The sequence below is a fragment of the Esox lucius genome, chromosome 16, assembly GCF_011004845.1.
Source record: "Esox lucius isolate fEsoLuc1 chromosome 16, fEsoLuc1.pri, whole genome shotgun sequence".
NCBI classification, from domain to species: Eukaryota; Metazoa; Chordata; class Actinopteri; order Esociformes; family Esocidae; genus Esox; species Esox lucius.
The window spans coordinates 10,300,134-10,323,877 of record NC_047584.1 but is presented as its reverse complement, the minus strand read 5'-3'; the positions used below and the strand labels follow the sequence as shown (position 1 = coordinate 10,323,877).

General features: G+C 39.2%; 1 protein-coding gene across 2 annotated transcripts in view; it reads left to right on the top strand.

Moving 5' to 3' along the window:
- Positions 1-23,744, top strand: part of lrp1bb (low density lipoprotein receptor-related protein 1Bb) — a 428,510-nt gene that overhangs the window by 250,193 nt on the left and 154,573 nt on the right. For both annotated transcript variants that reach the window (XM_020055063.3, XM_020055064.3), the window contains 6 exons: positions 6,894-7,138; positions 16,073-16,204; positions 16,891-17,118; positions 19,359-19,533; positions 19,868-19,962; positions 22,744-22,893. In XM_020055063.3, coding sequence (XP_019910622.3) covers positions 6,894-7,138; positions 16,073-16,204; positions 16,891-17,118; positions 19,359-19,533; positions 19,868-19,962; positions 22,744-22,893 — 1,025 coding nt within the window. The remainder of the gene's footprint in view (positions 1-6,893; positions 7,139-16,072; positions 16,205-16,890; positions 17,119-19,358; positions 19,534-19,867; positions 19,963-22,743; positions 22,894-23,744) is intronic.

Below are 23,744 nucleotides of genomic sequence, written 5' to 3'. Positions count from 1 at the left end.
ATTATTAAATACAGTGGGGAGAACAAGTATTTGATACAAGTAATTAATTTGCATTTTATTGCATGACATTAGTATTTGATACATCAGAAAAGCAGAACTTAATATTTGGTACAGAAACTTTGTTTGCAATTACAGAGATCATACGTTTCCTGTAGTTTTTGACCAGGTTTGGACACACTGCAGCAGGGATTTTGGCCCACTCCTCCATACAGACCTTCTCCAGATCCTTCAGGTTTCGGGGCTGTCGCTGGGCAATACAGACTTTCAGCTCGCTCCAAAGATTTTCTATTGGGTTCAGGTCTGGAGACTGGCTAGGCCACTCCAGGACCTTGAGATGCTTCTTACGGAGCCACTCTTTAGTTGCCCTGGCTGTGTTTTTCGGGTCGTTGTCATGCTGGAAGACCCAGCCGTGACCAATCTTCAATGCTCTTACTGAGGGAAGGAGATTGTTGGCCAAGATCTCGCGATACATGGCCCCATCCATCCTCCGCTCAATACGGTGCAGTCTTCCTGTCCCCTTTGCAGAAAAGCATCCCCAAAAATGATGTTTCCACCTCCATGCTTCACGGTTGGGATGGTGTTCTTGGGGTTGTACTCATCCTTCTTCTTCCTCCAAACACGACGGGTGGAGTTTAGACCGCATGACCTTCTCCCATTCATCCTCTGGATGATCCAGATGGTCATTGGCAAACTTCAGACGGGCCTGGATATGCGCTGGCTTGAGCAGGGGGACCTTGCGTGCGCTGCAGGATTTTAATCCATGACGGCGTAGTGTGTTACTAATGGTTTTCTTTGAGACTCTGGTTCCAGCTCTCTTCAGGTCATTGATCAGGACCTGCCGTGTAGTTCTGGGCTGATCCCTCATCTTCTTCATGATCATTGATGCCCCAAGAGGTGAGATCTTGCATGGAGCCCCAGACCGAGGGAGATTGACTATCATCTTGAACTTCTTCCATTTTCTAAAAATTGCGCCAACAGTTGTTGCCTTCTCACCAAGCTGCTTGCCTATTGCCCATCCCAGCCTTGTGCAGGTCTACAATTTTATCCCTGATGTCCTTACACAGCTCTCTGTTCTTGGCCATTGTGGAGAGGTTGGAGTCTGTTTGATTGAGTGTGTGGACAGGTGTCTTTTATACAGGTAACAAGTTCAAACAGGTGCAGTTGTTACAGGTAATGAGTGGAGAACAGGAGGGCTTCTTAAAGAAAAACGAACAGGTCTGTGAGAGACATAATTCTTACTGGTTGGTAGGTAATCAAATACTTATGTCATGCAATAAAATGCAAATAAATTATAAAAAAATCTTACAATGTGATGGTTCTGGATTTTTGTTTTAGATTCCGTCTCTCACAGTTGAAGTGTACCTATGATAAAAATTACAGACCTCTACATGCTTTGTAAGTAGGAAAACCTGCAAAATCGGCAGCGTATCAAATACTTGTTCTCCCCACCGTATATTCTTATTTACATCGACAAACAGTCGGGATGGTATCACAGCAGTGATGACCACTGGGCAATTATTGTGTAACACTTATGTTGGTGTCGTGTTGGTTAAGGGAACCAGGCGCAGGCAGATATCACATTCGTTGGTTTTATTAAACAACAAACAAACCAAACGGAAAACAATAACTAATCTACTGAATGAAAATAAAGTGCGCAACAACGCGACTTAACAACTAACATACAAATAGTAGCACAAACAACACTCACCAGCATACAGACGGCAACAGCAACAATGATACACAATGTGGGGAGCAGAGGGGAAACATTTAAACACATACAAACGATACAAATTGGGACCTGGTGTGGAAGATGGGAAACATGTGACAGTCCGGGATGTGTTCGTGAGATATGGGAACTTGAGAAATTATGGCACGGTGGCGCTGCTGCTCACCGCACCATGACATATTGTATATGTATGCAAAGCATGTTATTTTCTGTTACTCAACTGACATACATTGAAACATGTTGGTTGATGGTAAACCGTAGCTTAGTTACAGTTAAAAGAAGGCCACCTTATTCACATGTGCCCTAACCACAGGAAGATGTTTTTTTATGAGAACATATTACATGTAAACCATTGAATTCACATCTACTTTGTACAGCATAAGAACAAAATATTACAGATCAACAAAGCTTATTACATCTTTGATTAAAACAATATTTTGATGTAGATTTAGCTGGTCTTTTTACTATATAGACTATATAGCCTGACAATTTTTTTTTATAAAGCAACACTATACACAACACTGTACGCTAGCAGAAGTTTAAAAAAAGAGTACTGTAAACTAGCAGCGATCTGGGTGATATTATTGAACATTATAGATATGGCAAGTATGGCAGTAATATACATAACAAAATGTAAACTAGCAGCAATTTGGTAGAATTATTGAATATTATAGATACATATGAGAGTAATAAGCTTATGAATGGTAGCATAGCACACTAGAACTACATAGTGAGAATTAATAAGAAACATATATAAACAGCAAAAATATAGCAAGTAGATAAAGCAATAATATACATAAACACTGTACACTAGCAGCAGTTTAAAAAGAGTACTGTAAACTAGCAGACATATTGGTAGTGGTATTGAAATTATCTACAGTACATTGCAATGTTGTCCTGTCATGGTTACTGCAGAAACCTCACAGCATCTGGCATCAGGCCAAGTCAAGTCACATTTATTGATGAAGCACATTTGAAAACAAGTGTCAACCAAAGTGCTGTAAAATGAAATGTCTAGGACAGCAAAAAGATCAATTTTAAATGGACGATGGACGGCAGATTGACGACTATGTGCGTTTTTACACTAGGAATGTTTTATTTAGATGAACAAGACTTTTTTGCACCTGAGATACATTTTTATGTTGTAAACAAGCCAAAAATGTCAATTGTCAAAAGACAGCTTGTTGTCTAATGCAGTAAGCCCATGAGCTGTGTTAGAAAAGGTCAGCTTTATAACATAAACTGCATATGGCATGTGCCTCAATCGATTGGAGTTTGCCAATGTTGTTTTTACTGTGACAGAACAATTTTTTTTTAAGTAGAGGATCATTTTTTCACAAAGAAAAAATCACATCGCTATAGTGGGGCGAGAGCAATATAACCAAACACTTCAATTGCACTAGCTCAACCCTGGTCTCCCCGAATGAGAGTGTTACATGCATACACAGTCCAACAATTACTTCAAGCGTTTCATGAACTTAGACAAATTGGCCCTCATTTATCAAAAGTGCGTACACCAAATTTCCAGCGTACACCTGGCGTACACCCAAAACCACGGTGACTTTGAGATTTATCAATCTGGACGTTGGCGTACGGCACTCTCAAATCCTACGCCAGCTCAGGAGGTGGTGTACGCACGTTTTGAGTTAGTGCGGAAATGCGCATGTTGAGTTATATGTTCTCATCATTTATGTTATATTATGTTGTTTGATTATGATACTGACTGTTGTATACCCAAAATTGTGCAAGAGTTAATTGTGCGCATGTGTGAAGAGACCGGACTTTTATTTTGACCTGTCTCAAGTAAAAAATGTGTAGCCGTATACTCAGCCCCTGCTGCAGTTCCCTCGTGCACTGATGTTATGCCAGTGCAGAGATGTAAACTGAAAATAAAACAGTATTAATAGTTATATTTGGAGTGATCTTTGGTGGATGGATGACAACAAAATATTGCACATGGACATGGCGGAGAGAAATGAAACCTTAACAGCGCAGAAAAGAAAATCCTAACGCACTGACAAACCAAAAGATGTGATATATTATGACCTACTGTAAAAAAAACAACAACATAATTACAAACTTCAGTGTTTATTTTTGTGCAACATGGACTTCAAGGTTTCATTTGTGTGACTTTACCAAAGCATTTGACTTATATGTATTCCTTCAGATGCGAGTCTGTGCGCTTTACATGACGTTTCAGGGTTAGGCCCGGCAGTTGCGCATGGACTGGGTTCAGTAATAAAAGGCTTTGAATTACCAAAATATAATTCAGACTGACAAAATAATAAAAATGACATTCTTCTTCTTTTAGACAATAATATAAATAATAATAATAACGACATTCTTCTTCTAAATAACAATAAACGTCATTGATAAATATCATGAAATAATAAGACGAATATTACAAATTGTCATGCAGTTATTAATGTGAATGAATGGTACTCCACATCACATCATCATCTTTTATTCCGCTTTTTAAACTGCCAAATGAAACAATTTTATTTCTTTCTACCTCCCTGGTGATCGTCTCAATCTCCACGTCAGAGAAGTTTCTCTTTTTTGCCGTCTTCCGTGTGTCCATGGCGTAAAATGAGGGCGTGGGGGAAGCGGAGACTTGAATATATAGGGGCGTGTTATTCTAATGACGATCGTTTTCATCCGCGGCATTTATCAAGGGAAGGGATTGCGTACACCTGGATTTTAAAGGTACGCACAGTTTCATAAATCAGGCGCCAACATATACGCCCGTTTCTACGCAAGAATGATAAATGAGGGCCATTGTACATATTTGTCAATATATTCCTGTAAACAGGAGTTAGTTACTGTTTTGTCTAAATTACACTTTAGGGCCTTGGAAATACAATGAAATTGCAACGAGTATGCTGATATTTCAATTTAAATTGCCATCATCATGATATGATCAAATGCATTTTCACATAAGGCAACATTGTCATTGGCTAGCAAATGTAATTAAGAATTACCAGCAATGCTAATGTCTGCTACCCTCAAATTATGTGGACTCCCCACTGAATTAACCAGTATTAACCAGCAAGTTAAATGTTGTACTGCATAGAAAATCTATTTGACGACATTAAAATAATGATAAAAGGTTTAGTTATTTTTCCTTCTTTAGAGGTGGTATGTTTTCATATCTTACAAGTGTTTTGTGATTTAACGTGCAATCTAGGAACATTTATTCCAAAGGCACATGTACTTTTTCTGTTAACCAGCAGTATGGGATGTGACTAGCTGATGTTCATGCACTGCATCCTCCAACACTACAAGTGTAATTTGAGTCATATGTACAGTTATTCATGCTTGCTTCCACTAAGAATATTAGACTTTCCAAATTCCTACACTGTTTTAATAATGCATGCATGCATGGGCATAATGTATTATTTGATTATAGCTAGTCTATAACTCAACAACTGCTGACACTTTATTTAACGTTATTTTGTAGACACACTGCTTGTTAAATTATTACGTCAAAAGGGACCATTATGAACCCGCAGTCTCCCTGCCTATTAGAATTTACGTCCACAATAAGCCTAATCGCCATAACAACCATGCAGAAACATTGGGGCAAACATTAGTTTGTGCAAAGTTGAATGCCACGTTATGTGAAAGGGATGACATTCATTGAGAAGTACTGCTACATTTTATCGGATGTCTCACAATGACCTTATATTGTGTGTAAGATTGGAAATGTTTACTCGTGTTGATCATTGTGTACCGTAAAACAACACATTATTGTGTGTGTTTTTTCCTTTTAAAATAATTGATCTTGCTTTCGATGCTAGTACTTCAAATGTACTGTTTTGTACAGTAGGTACTATCATAACCTGAACAATGACCTAACTCCCTTGATAGTCAGAATGTATATATCAAAAAATGTGACAATATTAATATCCCTAAGAAAAGTAACTCTAATATTTGAATACACATGGCCATAATCAGGATGTTATCAAGCATAGTTTGAAATAAGGCAAAATTGTCATTAGCTAGCTAATTCCATCAAGAATTACTAGCAATACTAATGTTTTGCTAACTTTTTAATATATTTTATACTTGGCACAAATATTCTCTGCTTTTTCCTGGCTACTCTTTGCTTCTCTGACTAGCTGTCCAAAACCTGTGTTCTGGCATGGACGTGAGTGTCTGGAGTGCGACACACTCTCTTGTTGAAAAACCCACTCTCTTGCCTATTGCAAAATGTCTAAAACATTTCTCCCTGCATGGCAGTAAGCAGCCACTTCAGATACACGCAGGGTGAAGTGGATAGGGATGACTGGACCATGACATGCTCTTTGATCTCAAGTGATAGCAAGCTGACCAACTACTTTGTGTTTGAGGAGAACGTGGCATTACTGGAAAGATAACATTTTCCCATCAGTCTCACTGGAACTGTTATTTTCCTTTGTTCAGATTTTGATATATTGAGTATAAGGAACTGGAAAGTGACATTGCTCTTTGAGCTAATACTGGTAATGTGTACAAATACTGCCTGATCCCCCACTGATCTCAAGTGAGACAAATATTTTTTTTTTGGAGTAAAGAACTGAACTGTCCACCCTTGTGCAGCACTTATCTATTGCTAAAATTGGTTAATAATCTAGGATCCTTTCATCAGAGAAATCAACTCGTTACGTATTATCAGTATGGTCCCATTTCTGTGTCCTCCCATTGGCGTGGGTGCTATCAGTTTATATGCCTCTAGATTGTATTAATCTTTATTATGAAAAACCTTATCACTGAATTATTATTATAAATATGAAAATAATTATTAGTCAGTCACCTTGATATAAGCAGTCTCCTCCCTTTCTTTGCAATGTATCAAACATATCCTATGCCCTATTATCAAAATTGGAAACAAGTAGGGTTAAGTGCATTGCTCAGGGACAGAAAAACATATTTTTCAACTTGCCAGTACTTGTATTCAATGTAGCATACTGGTCAGATGTTCTGATCACTAGGCTACCCTGTTGCCCCCAATCTCTTTCTCTACAGTGTGTAGAGGCATTGACATTCCAGATCATGTATTTTTCCTCACCTGTCATGTCACCTCCTTCTAACAGCTCTGATGCCATCTTCTCTGGCTAGTCTGATTATTTTACAGTAAAGAAGAGTTACAGGTACCTTCACCTATCATATTTTCTCCATCTTACAGTTCTGATGCCATCTACTCAGCACTGTACGATGGCAGCGGGGTCATAGAGATCCTGAGGGGACATGAGTACCTGTCACACCCCTTTGCTGTTTCCCTTTTCGGTGGAAATGTCTACTGGACAGACTGGAGAACCAACACTTTGTCCAGAGCCAACAAGTGGACAGGTCGTAACGTAACAGTGATCCAGAAGACCAGTGCTCAGCCCTTTGACCTACAGATATTCCATCCCAGCCGACAGCCACAAGGTAAACAGCCCACACCTGAACTTTTTGTAATGCACATCAGTTATCTCCTTGAGATTCCTGTCACTGTGCTGTATGGGCTGGTTTTCCAGACACATACTTTACTTCCATATCTACAGGTTCAGTCACTTCCCTGTTGATTCATACAAACGAGTTACATATGACTGTTAGCCACATTCTGATAATGATATGTATCAGATTTAGGCCATTATTTTCTCATTGAACTGACGCTAGTCATAATGCCTCTACATACTGACTAAGAATCATTTCTCAAAAGGTGAATGAATCCCCTGTTGCATACTGAGAAGAGCGAGAATAATAGTATTCATTTTTGCTTCTTCTGTGCCCTCATTGGGCCTGCCAATCATGGGGTTTCTCAGCATGCCAACAATGAGAAGGGGCTGAATGATTGAAAAAGGTAGTCATGCAGAGAATTAGCTTGCATTAATGGTACCTAAGAATGTGTTTCCCCCTCTGCCCAAATTAGGCTAATTGGTTCATGCTACAGTGTCAAGCCGTTTTTCAAATGAATTGAACCAGAATTAATGAGAGGTACTGCAGAATGAGAGCGAGCTACGATTAATCCTGTCAACAGAGATGATAGCCTTTCTCTGTATATGCCTGTTGGAAGTCAGAATTATGGCACAAATTAAATCAACTATGCAGATTATTCACATACTCTAGGTGTATGGAAAATAAAAGTGACTTGCCAGTTACCACATTTCATAATCAGTTTGACTCATCAACTTACCATTTTTTTTAATGAAAGATTTTTACTATACTGTGGGTTTATTTTGTGTCTAATTGTACAAGGCCTACACATATTACTCTTATTACTACTCTAATACAGTCATGTGAAAACAGTACACCTGTGGAAAGTTGTCTCTTTTTTTTGATTTTTGGAGACTCGGATATCTGAGCAAAATTCGAACCACATTCATTGATGAAGGTAACTTAATTTAATACATCAAAATAAAATCTAAACTTTGAAACATTTGGTAATTAAAATAAATGGACATTCCCACCTTCAATATTTGGTGGTGCCCCCTTTTGCTGAAATAACTTAATCTAGTAGTTTCTTGTAACTATATTACGGTCTCTTACATTGACTGGGAGGAATGTTTGCCCACTCTTTTTTACAGTTCTGCTGCATCTGTGTCATGTTAAAGTGTCCACTTCAAGTAATCGCAATCTGGACTTTGACACAGCCATTCCATAACCTTCTTTTTTTTTTTTTGTGAACCGTTCTAGATTTGCTTGTGTGTTTTGGATCATTGTCCTGTTGCAAGATTCATGTTCAGTTCTGCTTCAGCTTTTTTTTTACAGATCTCCTCACATTTTTCTCCAGAAAATAAAGTAGCCACAAACCATAATGACACAATTCCATGCTTTACTGTTGGTATGTGGTTCTTAGGTTCTAAGGCAGTGCTTCATTTTTGCCAAACATGGCATTTTGGCATTGTAGCCTAACAACACACATCTGTTCAAACACATTGTTCCAGTAGTATTTACCCAGATGTTGTCTGGCAAACATCATTCCTATTTTTGGTAGCAGATACTTCCTTTCTGATCTCCCATGTAGGCAAGGTTTTTGTAGTCTCTTTCTGACCGTTGACTCATGCAGGTCGACATTGATTGTGGCAAGAGTGGCCTGTAGGTACCTTGACATTAACCTGGGGTTGTTAGAGACTTTAATTATCTTTTGGTCAGCTCTGGGTCTGAATTTCATTGGACAACCTATCCTATGTTGATTATGCAGTGGTTTGGAATTTTCTCAGTTTGTAGATGGTCCATCGGACAGTGTAATGATGTACATCAAATTACTTGGAAATAGCTTTGGAACCCCTCCGATAATCTTTCTTCAAAAGACTTTGGATAGAGCTTTTGATCTTGGCATGATGTGTTAACACACACCCTATGGTTAATATCAAACCAGACCAAATTTCTAATGTTTTTGGAAGTTACTCTCTGATCATCAAGTCACTCTCTGATAACTTTCTGATTATTCATACCTGTTTTGTTGCACCTGGTTTACATTTTTGCCTTTATATATAGTGTGATGGTTACTGTAGGGTGTAATTATATTGCTTGCATTTGATGTCTTTTTTGTATGATTTGTTGAATTGCTGTATCTTTATCAATTAATGTGGTTGGAATTATCTCAGATATCCATATGTACAAATATGTAAAAACAAAATTAAAAGATGTTTTCTCAGGGGACTACTTCATTTTTCCCATGACTGTATAAGCTCATAGAGCATGGGAAATTTGTTATGCAAATGTTATGCATAGTTGAGAGTTATAGTATTTCTATGCTTAGATTACAGCATAAAAGGGTATACATTTTTTGGGGCTTTTTATCTGATTTGCAGAAATTGATTGATCTGTGAAACAGCTACTAATTAATGAATCATATTTTTGGTGCCTATATTTTCTTGGCCAACAGTTTTAATCTCATTCCCCGTTTTTTCCCACAGCTGAGTAAAAAATATACCCCCTTTTTAGTTTTCTAAGAATGTGAGCTGCAAACCATGAATATGAATTTGTACACTATTAATATGGTTTGCATCTATTCAGCAATCCCAAAATAATGTCAATGTGGTAAGAGTTCATTTGGCTGTTTTTCCTCTGTATCTGCCTGTCCATGTCAGTTCTGCATAGATAAGTGTAAGCAAATTGAACTGCATTTCTAAAGAAGCCAGTAAGTACCTCTAATCCCATTTTAAAGAGCCCGTTGGGGCTACAATCCACTCCAGCCAGCCTGTCCCAAAGACTGGTGATGAGGATGCTCTCGTCCTAGCCCTGCAGATCTGCACCAGAGGGTGGGTGGGGAGGGTATCATAGAAAAGCTGTGTGAGGTGCAGTACTTGTCCCTGGGGGGGTTTGGTAGGTGCCAAAACTGGAGCTTGTCTGGGGGCGTCAACAGTCTTGTTGTTAATGCATTATGTGGGTTTAGGATGGGCAACATGAGGTTTGAAAACTTGGAGGAGGTGCCATTGATTAGTTAGGGGGAAAGCCAGTCCCAAGGCCTCACAGTGAGGAACTATAATTGGTTAGTTATACTGTAGCTGCAATAAAACATCAAACAGATCCTAACACTCTCACCTCTCCGCTCTGATGATTGGCAGAATGCTCCCATGGTCATATTTGAAATAAAATGAAGAATGCTAGTATATTTGACAGATTCCGTATCATTAATTGTATAACAAAATATTCAAAATGTAAACATTCTATAAATAATGTATAATATCCACAAAGATGAAATTCACTGTAGTAAGTACTAGTATTTGTGGTTCTCATTTTAATTTCATTTAAATTGTTCCATATTCCCTGCATCAATACAGCCAAATGTAATGTATGCCTGGTCTGATTTCACTACATGATTTCTGCATGTATCTCCATATATCTGCACTATTAAAACAAAGAAAGGAATGAATGAATATGATCAGAATGCATAGTACAATGAATCCCTGCATGGCAGTGAGCAGCCACTTCAGATACATGCAAGGTGAAGTTATTGGAAGCTACAGTCATGTGTAGAAGTAAATGCATCCCCAGGCATATTACATTAGTCTTTCATTTAGTAACAACATCATGTCTTCCTACACACTTTTGCAGTTGGCTATTTAGCATCACGGTTTTGATATGTAACTTATGTACCTGCACAAGTGTGAATCACCTTGTTGCTTGCTCTTTTGCTTTTTTGGGCTGAGTATCTGTATAAGCTTGTTGTGACAAGCTCAGTGTTTAGGTTTGGCTAGCTGGCTAACGTTTGATTTTGTGACGGCTGATAATGTGAAAAGGTCTTCATAAAATACATTTGATTGATTGATTGGTCAAGACATGTTATGAAAAACATGAATTGTAACAAAGAATATGGCATTATAACTAATATAAGCTAATTTCCCATTGTTATTGCCTGGCTACAATTATTTTATTTTTTTCAGTCAGATGTTTTATATAAGATGATCATTTTGTTAATAAATATATACCTAACTAGGAATTGTTAACTTATGAGATCCTGAAACCAAAGGCTAAAACCTTGGTCAATACCATGCAGTTGAATATACCTGTAATGACACAATCAGTATTTCTATCACAGATAGATTAGCTCTTTAATGGATAGAGTAGCTGATTTAATTTTGTTTTTCTGAACAGGAGCACGTTGTCACATGTATGCCATTCTAATTGCTCTGTTTCTACATGGTAAGCGGCAACTGAACCACGAGAAGCATCTACGTACTGTGTGTACACACCATGCCCTGCCATGGCTACATGTCGAAACAACCTTATGAACCATATCATGTCAAAATCATTCCAATATGCCTGAAAGAAGCACAGTGCCAAAGCACGATATACAATGACGCAGCCCACAAAGCAACCAATGAATCGAAGAAGACAATTTCTCTGAGGTTGACATATTGTGGGTGCTATAGTGTTGAATGCACACCAATGTTTTTAGTTGGCTTGCTCTGTAGTTACTTGCTTAACTAGTAATACTTCACTAAGGTGAGGAAAGTTTGGAATGATGTGCATTTAGCTTTGGGAAATATGCTGTCCCTTAAGTGAGTGTTCAACAATCACCCATCGTCCCAACCTCAGCAGCTCCCTCATGTTACAAAGGCCATCATTATGGTTCTGCAGAATTAACGCGTTACACCTGCCGCCTTCCAATTTGGCAGCGTCTTTACTCATATTACCTGCAAATTGAGTAGAAGGCTGTTCACATTCTATTCTTGGGTTGGGGCTTTTACGTCCATCTGGGTACGGCCAATTCCTCACATTGTTTTCAAAACCCATAAATGGTGAAAAAAGATATGATAATACTACTAAAAATTACACCAGCCTTTTTAGCAACAGTTTATGGAAGGTGAATGAACCTGTTAATTTTGCCTGCATTATCGGCTGGCTAATCCTAGGTGAGATGCCCGACTGTCATTGTCCTGTTGAAAAGCGCCCATTACACTAAACCCAAGGGGGATGGTAGTTGGATATGCCCTGGAATTGCATTTAGTCCTTTATTTTGTCTCTCTAAAATATGTTTAAATGTTAAATATCTGCTGAGACACTGACTTCTGCAAATAATTCCCATTGTCTTTGACAATGCCCTCTCTGAAAAACAACATATAGTAAGTAGATGATATATCCAATAATTTACTTCCATTTTCTTAGTCTGTTAAAATAAGTCAAAAATGATTTTACATGAGGCTACAATAATTATACAAATTACTTATATATATTAGTTATTTTCAGTACAAATTAACTGATGTGGTGAAAAACATGACATAGCCTCTTAAGAGGTGAAAGGTGCATTGAAAAAACAATGAAATAAAAATAATATTCTCAAGCAATTATTCATATTGATAAGTCCCACACTTTGGGTAGAAATGATTGCACCCATGGTTTATGCACAGATTGGTTTGCACGCTTGATAAATAAGCCTGCAGATCTTGTGAAATGCTGTGGGGGAACTGGGAAGTGTACCGTGCATGCAAGAAAGTCCTCAAACAATCCACAGTTGAAGCTGTGCTGTAAAGAAGAGTGGGCAAAACCTCCTCCCAGTCAATGTCAGGGGCTGAGAGAGTTACAGTGAACAGCTGGATGAAGTTATTTCAGCAAAAAAGGGGACAACACCAGTCAATGAAGCCAGGGCTGTACTTGCATTTCTGTTGATTTTTTATGAGGAAGTGATTGGGAAGTATGATCTTTTGACATTTTCTTCAATTAAGTTACCTTCATCTGTCAGCAGTTTTGAAGGGAAATAATGTATCCCATATATCCAAATATGTAATAAAACATATCCTTCCAGGGGATGTACGTACCTTTTCACATGACTGTATAATGAGTTTTATTCAGAAAGCGGGCACCACATTTACAAACTGTTAAGCTAGTGGACCTGCAGCCTCTAGCTTAACACTCACATAAGGTAAATATGTCTTTCCTACACAACCTCCTTGTCTCATTTGCTTCTGAGTCGCGGAGAAAGATAGAGGAGAGTGTTTATGATAATACAACCTGATGACTAAACAGGAGTCACTACTCCCGGCATTAGTTAAACATAAACATGTCGACTTATTAATCAGATTAAAAAATATGCTGCTATTCGCAGTTGAATATTTCGTATTAAAAAAGTAAATGTAGCTTTCAAAACCTTGACTGTAAACAACAGCATAATACACTTCACATATTTTACTGTAATATTTCCCATGACTACCTGAGGCCTTTTAATGAATATTCTAGCACCTCCTGAGAGTTTGAGTACAGCCAAGTGCTCCAGCCTAGCTTGCATATTATACCCAGTAGACTTTACAGTTAGCATTGAAAATATATCATTCTTTGGGCACCAGCTTTTCTTGGCTCTTTACGTCAGCTAAGCATGTGGTTATGAGACGCCTGCCAGTCTAAAAGCATTTTCCATGTTAGTGTAATTTCCCAAGGCTATGATTCAGCTGAACACCGAACTGTATTAAGGCTTTTGTTTTCTTTCATGAGTCAAATGTTGTCGGGTATGTTTTCAACTCAGACAGAGCAGACAGCGATTTTCTGTGCTAAATCCTCTGATTTCTAATGTATTCAGCAAGCCACGGCAGGCAGTGAGTTCAGAAAATTAGTTTGCTTTGGGTAAACCAGGGCAAAAAGGCATATTTGGATATTTTGAATATATGTTTTTTTTTTACAAATGGAAATTACTATCCAGTCCAAAAAAGCTGTGCATGTATTTATCTGAAGCAACTTGGTGTCGACAAAGTAAGAGCTATGCTGTCTGTTCATGTACTGCTCCTAAAGTGATATACACAGCTGGATCACAGTAGGGTTGAACTCTTGACAGCATCCCACCAGGAAGAAGGAAATGTCAGCAAATTCACATTTGTTTTGGGGGATTTAGGAGTTGGCGGTTTTGGCTAGTGGTTGTGGTTTTAAAATAACAGACGTAATGGAAGTTATTACGTAATGATGTCTCAGAAGGTGTTTTGGGAAAGGGCAGTGGATAGGCTGCTCAGTGTTTTTTTGTAATTAGGATAATCTTATATTTACATTGAATTGTAGGTTTGAGTTTATCCATTAGTAATATGTATGTTTCTGTTTGTGTTCTTTCTGGGTCAAGAGAAGCTCAACTTAATTAGCCCTCTGACATCAGTGAAACACCTACATAAGTTTTCCTGAAGCAAGTCAGTCATTTAAACCAGTTATAGGCAGTATTGAAACAAGAGAACAAGTGTCGATGAGTTGGGTGGAATACGCTCTTGTCAATCAATCAATCAATCAAGCCCCTTTTACATTAGCAGCCCTTTTTACTTTAAACCCCAAGGAGCTTTAAACCCCAAGGAGCAATCAACAGTAGTGTTGAAATTCAGTGGCTAGGAAAAACTCCCTAAGAAGGCCGAAATATAGGAAGAAACCTAGAGAGGACCCAGGCTCAGAGGGGTGGCCAGTCCTCTTCTGGCTGTGCCGGGTGAACATATTAAGAGTACAATTTGTAATAATTAATAAATGCATGTGGGCTGAGTCCAGAGTCTATTTAAATTTAGTCCAGGTCGTGAGCATGACCAGATGGACAAGGACAGGGACAACACGTGGGAGGGGAGAAGTGGCAGCACAGTGGCAGCTGAAATCATCAGGTCTTTCAACGGGTCTTTCAAGCCTGGTACTCCTCAGGTTTGGGCCAAGACCTCATGTCCTCCTGGGTAAAAACAACAGGAGAAGGGAACATTTAGGAAATACATTCCTTAGATCTACAGGGATTTATAGAGGAGAAGGAGAACAGACCCTACTCCCCCAGCACAATAATATAGCAGCGTAAGACCTTGGGGCTGCGACAGGGGGTCCAGTGACACTGTGGCCCTATCTGAGGGAGGCTCCGGACAGGGCCCAACAGGCAGGAAATCAATCCACCCACATTGCCAAGCAGCAACCAAAGGGACCCCCACAAACCGCAACCACCCTGAAAGAGGGCCGAGTATTGCCAGCAGAGTACAGCCCAAATGGACAAGTGGGCAACAGAGAGTCAACAACAAGCCAGGGACTCCACCCCCGAATGGCATTGGATAGAGGGCATCCCAGTGGCGATGAGAGCCCACCTGGAAAGACAGCAAGGGTGGACAGAATCAAGCATTTCTGGTCACCTTCACGGCCTTGGGCCAGGCTACACTTAATCATAGACCGTGCTGTAGAGATGAGTCTTCAGTAGACACTTGAAAGTTAGCACTGAGTTTGCATTTCTAACATTGATTGGCAAATCATTCCATAGTAGTGGAGCTCTATGAGAGAAGGCCCTGCCTCCATCTGTTTGTTTAGAAATTCTAGGTACAATTAAAAGGCCTGCATTTTTCGATATAAGGTTGTGTGTAGGTATGTATGGCTGGATCATGTCAGTGAGGTAAGTAGGAGTAAGTCCATGTATTGATTTATAGGTTAACAGCACATCTAACGTAGGGAGTCAGCATTATGGTTAAGCTGTACAGGTGGCCAAATTGCCATTGGAAAACATTGTACTTTTTTGGTAGCTTTTCCTTTATTTCCTGCTTTTGACCTTTTCAGTAAGTGTTAGCATTTAAGAATAGCCCCTTAATCATATTGGTCTGCTGAAAACTACAGAACTAAGCATCAGTATATTCTTAGCTTTTTTGCTCTTTACCATTTACCCTGTCAGGCAGCTGACTAGAACTTCTGATCATATGCCTTTACTCAGATGATATTCTTGGACTTCAGCATTAATACCAGCTAATGCTGAAGTTAACAATGTTTTCTGCTGTGTATGTAGTAGACGTCCCACAGAAAGTAATTTTAGTTATATTTACACAAAAATCAAAGGTTTCCTTTTCAACCTTGTATGTGGAGAGTGTTAAAGCTTTAAATAATTTTATCCTTCTCTGTATTTCTTGTGCTTTCTGCTGACAAGTCCCCGCCTCTCTCTCCCTATCTCTCTTTGTCATTCAGCATCAAACCCATGTGAAGAGAGTGACGGGCGTGGCCCGTGTTCACACCTGTGTCTCATCAATTACAACCGTACCGCATCCTGCACATGTCCACACCTCATGAAGCTATCCCCCAATAGGCAATCTTGCTTCAGTAAGTCTTTTTTCTGTTATTGTTAATATAGGCTATTGCAATTGATCTTATTATAAAAGGGTTGAAATAATATTGTTAGTTTTTATTATAACATTATTATTATACACTCTTGAAAATGAGATCATGAGCATTTCAAGAGCTCTTTTTATCCTGCAAAATTTCAAATCAATAAATAATAAATATTTATTTAGATTGATATTTTCAAACATTGCAGTTGTAAAAAAAATGGAATGCTTTTGTTAAGACCTTTTTGAAAGAAATACCTGGAATTTCAGCCTTTTCAGGTAGGATGGAATTTTGTCATATGTGTCATACTTCTGTCACATGTAATCTGAACATAATAGACCAATGGCTGTACATCTGGGTAAGGGGCTGGTTTGGGTCTAGACAATCTTATCAGCCAATCTGGAGGTTATATGTAACGCCCACTCAGACTGGGAATAGCCAGGTCCAAAAGAAGTTCAGGGAAATAAATGATCAAGCATTCATTTAAAATGTAGTTTTAATGAGTTATTTAAATGTAATAAATGTATTAGGCTGCAGTTTCTTATTTATTTGTGAATTACAGACTTAGAATTATGCCTTTGAATATACTGTAGAATTTTCATGTCATATTACCCCTATGTGACTAAAAAGGTCTGTTATTTCAAAAGTCAATGTTAGCCATTGTTTTGATTTCTCTACAGTGCTGAAAAGGTTCCTCCTGTACGTCCGGCGGTCCGAGATCCGTGGAGTGGATATCGACAATCCTTACATGAACGTCATGACGGCACTGACAGTCCCAGATATCGATGATGTCACGGTGGTGGATTACGATGCTCAGGAGGAGAGGATCTACTGGGCCGATGTGAAAACACAAACCATCAAACGGGCCTTCATCAATGGCACTCGGCTGGAGACTGTGATCACTGGAGGTATTTGCTAGTTGTGTAACAAATACATAATTAGTAATGTTGTCTGGAAATGCTGCTTTTTTAATGTAGTGTAGCAGGGCAAAGCAAAGACATGGGACAGATTTGAGGGAAAAAAGCCTGATGGTGTTTTATTCAAAGAAAACTTTAAAACAAAGCAAAGAAATAAACACAAACTCAGGGACACACTATAAGGCAATGAACAGAGTTTCGTCTGCTTCTCAGACTTGTGGATACGTGTTCATTGACCGTTGCTGATTTTGCTGGCTTCCATAGCGGATCAACCTTCATGAGGGGCAGGTGCAAAGCAATGGGGCTAGACCTCCCCGCTGCCTCAAAGTTTCCTGCTTTTTCAGCCTTCACCCGGAGCGGGTTCTAAACCTCCATGGCCATAGAGAGCCTCTAACAGGACAGGCCACTGTGTCCCACGGATAGTGTCAGATAGGCCCAGGAAGCACTTCTTGGATTAGACGTTGGAAAGTGGTAGAGGCCCTTTGGAGTCTGATGGACTGGACCGGTATTGTCACTGTCTGCTAGGGGGCTGTTTTTCGTTGGCGGCGGGAGCCAGGTGCACCTGCTAGTAGTTCTACTTCAGTTATATTCTGGGGCCCGCCCAGCCACTCGGGGCATGGTGTTGCTGTCAAACACGCATACGTTGTTCAGTCTCTGGAAGTCATTTCAAAACCAGAGAGAGCCATCAGGCTACAGCACCAGCATTATGCAATTGTACCCTGTGTTCTGTGACACTTCAATGATGTTGGGATTTGCTAGGGACACTGGTGGACCACGACCCCTGATTCTGTGTGAATGTGATGTTGATTGATGTGGGTTTGACGAAAACACATCCAAAAATTGATCCACCACCTCATTGATTTCCTGTTGATGGTGATGGGCCAGGTCCTGTCCCAAAGAGACCTCTTCCCCAATGGTGGTGACCAGAGCGCTGACATGAGCAGGTGGTTCATCCCAGCGCTTGAGGAGATTTATGTGAAACACCTGCTCCTCCCGACGGTGCGATGGCTTCCAGCAGGTGGTGGTGGGCACCAACGTTACCACTTTATCCCCCGGTTAGAACTCCCAGAGGAGGGTGTGCCAGTTATAGGACCTCTGTTGATGGCACTGGACTTCCTCCGTGTGTTGCTAAACTACCCAGAGAACACGCTCCATCCTGTCTCTCATATCCTGTACATGCTCAATGACATTGTGGTAAGGCAAGGCCTTTTTGTCTTAAATAAAAATGGTGTTGTGCAAACACTGCCCATGCCTAAAGACACACCATCACTGCGGTAATGTATGGTTGCAGCATCATGCTGTGGGGTTGCTTCTGATTAGTAGGGATATTGGGCATCTTGATAATATCAATGGAACAATAGATGGATCAAAGTACAGAGAAATCCTTCTAGAGAACCTGTTTCAGTCAATTAAAAAATCTGCTTTGGAGGCAATTCACCTTTCAGCAGGACAATGACCCTAACCACAAGGCCAAAGCAAGAATAGAGTGACTCAAGAAAACGGAATGTAGCGCAGTGGTTTTATTTAAGTCTTGATCTCAATTCCATTGAATGTGTGGTACTATTTGGATATATACTTGGAGTAAATCTGCAAAGAATAATGGCCCAAATTCACTCTGACACTGTTTGCACAGTTGGAAGATACTCACTCCAAAATACTTAAAGTTGTTATTGCTGCAAAAGGTGGCTATACCTTATATAAATATGTCGGGGATTAATACTAATGCAAGAAACACATTTCCTTTTTTTTCTTACAAATATCCCCTAACTTAAAACCAATTTCACCTTACAATAATTTAGCATCTGTCTTTTAAAATAAAATCTCAAACAGACCGAACTGTCAGTGTACCATTTGTAATTCAGTATCATAGAACTGGTCAGGGTTGTGTACACGTTTGCAGGGTGTTGTTTTTGACCCTGTTGTTCTCAGCAAACGTCAAGGGGGTGACATGCTCCTGCAGGTTAATGTTCTACGCCATTCTTATTAAGCACTTGTCCCTGATTACAGCAACTTGTGCTGCCCAACCCATGCAACTTATCCGGAATGCTGGGGCTCGTCTGATACTCAATCTTCCCATGTTTTTCCATGTCACCCTGCTCCTCCACACATTCCACTGACTTCTAGTTGAAGTATTGGGAATGTACTTAGTAAATCATTTGTATTCTGATTCTATGAAACACATCGTTGGATGTTGGCCTGACAGCCTCCATGTCGTTTTTTTTCTCCCTCAGATATACTTAATTGCCGTGGGCTGGCATTAGACTGGCTCTCTAGGAACTTATACTGGCTCAGCTCAGAGAATGACGAGTCTCAAATCAATGTTGCTCGCCTGGATGGGTCCCTGAAGACCTCTGTCATTCATGGGATTGATAAGCCAAGGTGCCTTGTTGTGCACCCCGCCAAGGGGTAAGTAGATTAAACCAGCATAAGTGTACTTCATGGTTATGTCAGTTTGGGATCAGGAAATCTTCATTCTTTTTAGATGGGACTTTTCATAACAGTGAATTTCAAAGTTCATATCATGAAAGTATTTTGCAGCAATTATTCAGTGGGAATACCTAGATGTATGAAAGTGTAGCGAGCCAACATGATTGAAATTATCTGCTCTCATTAAATGTAATTAAAATGAACAAATTAATTACGAATATCTGAGAAGAACTGTAAAATGTAAAGTGTAATGCAATGTTTAATGTCTGTGTAATTTTATCTGCTTAAAGCTTCTGAAATTCTTTCACTTTAGGAAGATGTATTGGACAGATGGCAATACAATAAACATGGCCAACATGGATGGAATCAACAGCAAGGTCCTTCATCAGAACCAACGGGAACCAGTTGGTCAGTTAAAACCTCTACAGTTGCTCTGTTTGTTCAGACTGTGGAACACAGTCTGCATTTTGTCAAATTGTGTGATTCCAACATTTCATACATCTGACATATTTAGGGGTATAGTCCATCACGCTGGTCCTATCTTCCCTGTTAAATGTATGGTTTATTTTTGACAACATCCCTATTCCCTGCGAACTAGGTGGTGTAACAAGGAGTTGGGAGGTCCTAAAATATAAACCATAGTTATATACAGAGGCTACAGAAAGACAACGACTTCCCCCTTGCACCTTTTCATATTTAGTCATGTCAGTGCCTCAGAGTTTAATGCATTTCAATTAATTTTTTAACCTTGCTTACACAGCGTTCTGTGCATTTTCAAGGTTTATTGTAACATCTAAAATCATAATTGGATGATACTTTACTCCCGTAGTTAATCCTTGGTGGAAACACCACTGCAGTATTTAAAGGTGTAACTGTTGGGATTGGGCAAACTTTGCACTCCTAGAATGGCTCCATACATATTCCTTAATGTCACTAGTGCTCCAGTCCTTGGCCATGATGCTGCTTCTCAATGGGGATGGCATTACTTGGGTCATGTGCTGTCTTGGTTAGTACCATACTTAACACTGCATTTTATGCCAAACATTTTTGTTTTGTCTTATTCCAACAGGTTTGAATAATGGACTTTATAAAACACTTTTAAATGATTCAAGGTGGGCTTCCTTGAGTAATGGCTTCCTTTTTGTCATTACCCATACAGAATAGATTTGTGAAGCACTTAGGATATTGCTGTCACAAGCATATGAGTCTTGGCAACAAAATAATGTTGCTTTGTCAAAGATATTATATATACACAAAATGATGTGAACCCCTTCATTGAATAACTTGTGGCACCGCCATTAGCAGCAATAACTTGGAGTTAACATCTCCTGTAGGCACTAATAGGTCCCTGACATTTTTGGGGGGGGGTTTAAGGGGGGATTTTTGCCCATTCCTCCTTAGAATACTCAGCTCACTGAGTGAAGTTTGCGGGCTGTCTGGCTTGTACTTCCCGATTCAGGCCATGACACAGCATCTGGATTTGGTAAAGACCAGAACCTTGAGTTAGCCCATTCAAAACACAAATCTTAATATAGCAGTTTTAATTTGACCGAAATGTTGTCCATAGAATGTACTTCCAGAAACCTTCAGGTTTGTCCAGGTGCTCTCTGGCAAAGTTTAGACAGGCAGTTTGGTTCTTTTTTGTGAGCGGAGATGTCTTCCTAGCAACCCTCTGATGAATGCTTTTTTTTATTCAGTGTTCTTGTTATTGTTGAAGCCCGCCCAGTTAACCTGAGATGCAACAAGGGAGGTCTGCCTATCTTCCGGATGTTATGTTTGGGTTGGAATTTACCTTATTCATTATTTTCCTTGTGGCTCTTGGGGTTATTTTTGAAGGGCATCCATTTCTAGGCTGAGTTGCTGTCCTGTTAAATGCTCTCCATTTATAAATGATTTGCCTCACAGTGGACTGATGGAGCACAGATATTTTATAGATGTTGTATAGCCTTCCCCAGACTGATGTGCTCTCTCTACCCTCTTCCTGATGTCCTCTGAGATCTCCGTTTGTCTTGGCAGTGTGTGTTTTGCATTCACCTGTACAGTATGGGTAACACCGAAGTGAATAGGTTTCTTGTCTCTATTTATCAGAGTCCTTTACAAACTTTCCCTAAAGATCCCTTGTTTGATTGGATCATATGGTACCCAGATTCTACTTCCCTACATGATTTTTTTTTGCACCGGCAGTAATTCCTTTTTTGTTTTGTTTTTCTACTACAGGCGTGATTTCCTGTTGTCCAACGTGTGGAATTAGTGTTGATAAACTTATGTCTGATAATAAAGACAAGGGGTTCACTTACTTTCAAGCAGCAATGTATATACAGTATGTGTGTGTGTTTTCCCTTTAAAAGGATTCAGTTTGTTGTATAATGGAGGGAAACATTGACTTAATTTAATGATATCCAAATAGAAGGGGTTGTAATTAATTGCTACTACACAACCACACCTAACTTAAATCCGCTTCTACTGTCAAACACAGTTGTATTCAACTTTAAATGTTATTTTCAAATTTTATAAACATTCAGTGAACATTTGTACTTATGCATGTTCTTGCCTCAAACATCTGTACTCACAGGCAGACCAAGGTCAAGCTTTTATTTTCGCCAATAAACACTAACATTATCAGAACCATTGGAGAAACTTCAGCCATCTGTTAAATGTTCTATTAACTCAGTCAGTTATAGTGTTTTAACAATAAGTGGTACATTTTGCAGTATGTTTAAGAAATGTCAATTATTCTCTTGCACTGATGTGGTCAATTTCTATAACATATGGTAGGGGTCTTGTTAACAAAAACTATGCATGGTCATGGCTGTGTTAATATTTGAACATTCTCAATCAAACTTCCATCAACTTAACGTCTTGTAGCATTGATTACCAAATCTTACTTAACACCCCCAAAAGCCACTTGGAACAAATCAAAATGTTTTTTTTTTTTTTTTTCTGGTGTAAGCATTGAGCTCTTCATTCTGTTCATACCCTTGATCTATCATTTCTCATAACTCAGAAATTAATCAACCATCTGAATAGTTATGCAAGATTTAAATTCTTGGTTAATTGAAATCTATCAGACACAGATATCTGACTTCAAAGATAAAATGAACCAGATAACCACTAGACAGTTTTTCACTATAGTCACATACCATATAATTGTTAAACCTATTATTAACCTTGTCTCATTCCCCTCCCAAGGTCTTTCCATAGACTACACGGCCAACAAGCTGTACTGGATCAGCTCTGGCAATGGCACCATCAACAGGTGCAATATGGACGGCAGTGGCTTGGAGGTACTGGAGAGCATGAAGAGGGAGCTAACCAAAGCCACAGCGTTGGCAGTTATGGGTGAGTGAGTAATGTGTTTCAGACATACTTTAACCACGTCCCATGACTCGCAGTTGTTGGGACCATAAACACATTATTTAATGAGTATACGCCAAACTGTGCACCTAAAATGTTTACCTGAAGGTTTTTGTTCGGCTTGAAACATGTCTGCCAGGGCATCATGGGGAGGATTAGCACCTGCTGCTCATCACCTGGTTTTAGGGTGAAATTGCTTTGGTTTGGCTATGACAGTTTTGGTTGACAAATTAAATGTGTTTTTTCAACTCACGTTCAATTTGAATGCTTGTGTTGACGTAAAATGTAATCACGTTAGTTAAAATGTCAACCAGTTGTTGAGAGATTTCAATTTACATCAGAAACCTGAAGGTGGATGCAAATTGCTTGATATCAGTGCTGGATCTAATGGATCTACCGTTGGATCTAATGGATCTAACGTATGTGTGTGTGTATGAGTAGGCAAGTAAATGCTGATTACATATTAAATAATTACATTTCACTTGGTTTGTCAGGACCAGTTGTTTTGTTGTGACAAACTAGTCAGACACATTTTAGGACTTAGAACAAAGAGGAAAGTGTTTGTTTTCTAATCCACTGAAGCTACTCATGCCAAACATCATAGAAGGGTGATGTTAATGGGATTGATTTCAACCCAGATGGAAAGGAAAAAGTGAGATCACGGTGTTTAAAATGAGATTTGATTCAGTGCACAGCATCTGGCTTGATAAATGAAATTATACTCACAACCCAATTTTGAGTTCAGGTATACATTTTAAATAACTACACATCCCAGATACTCCAATCTGTAGGAAGGTATGTACACGTCTGTTTACTAGGAGTGGAAGTATGAAGGG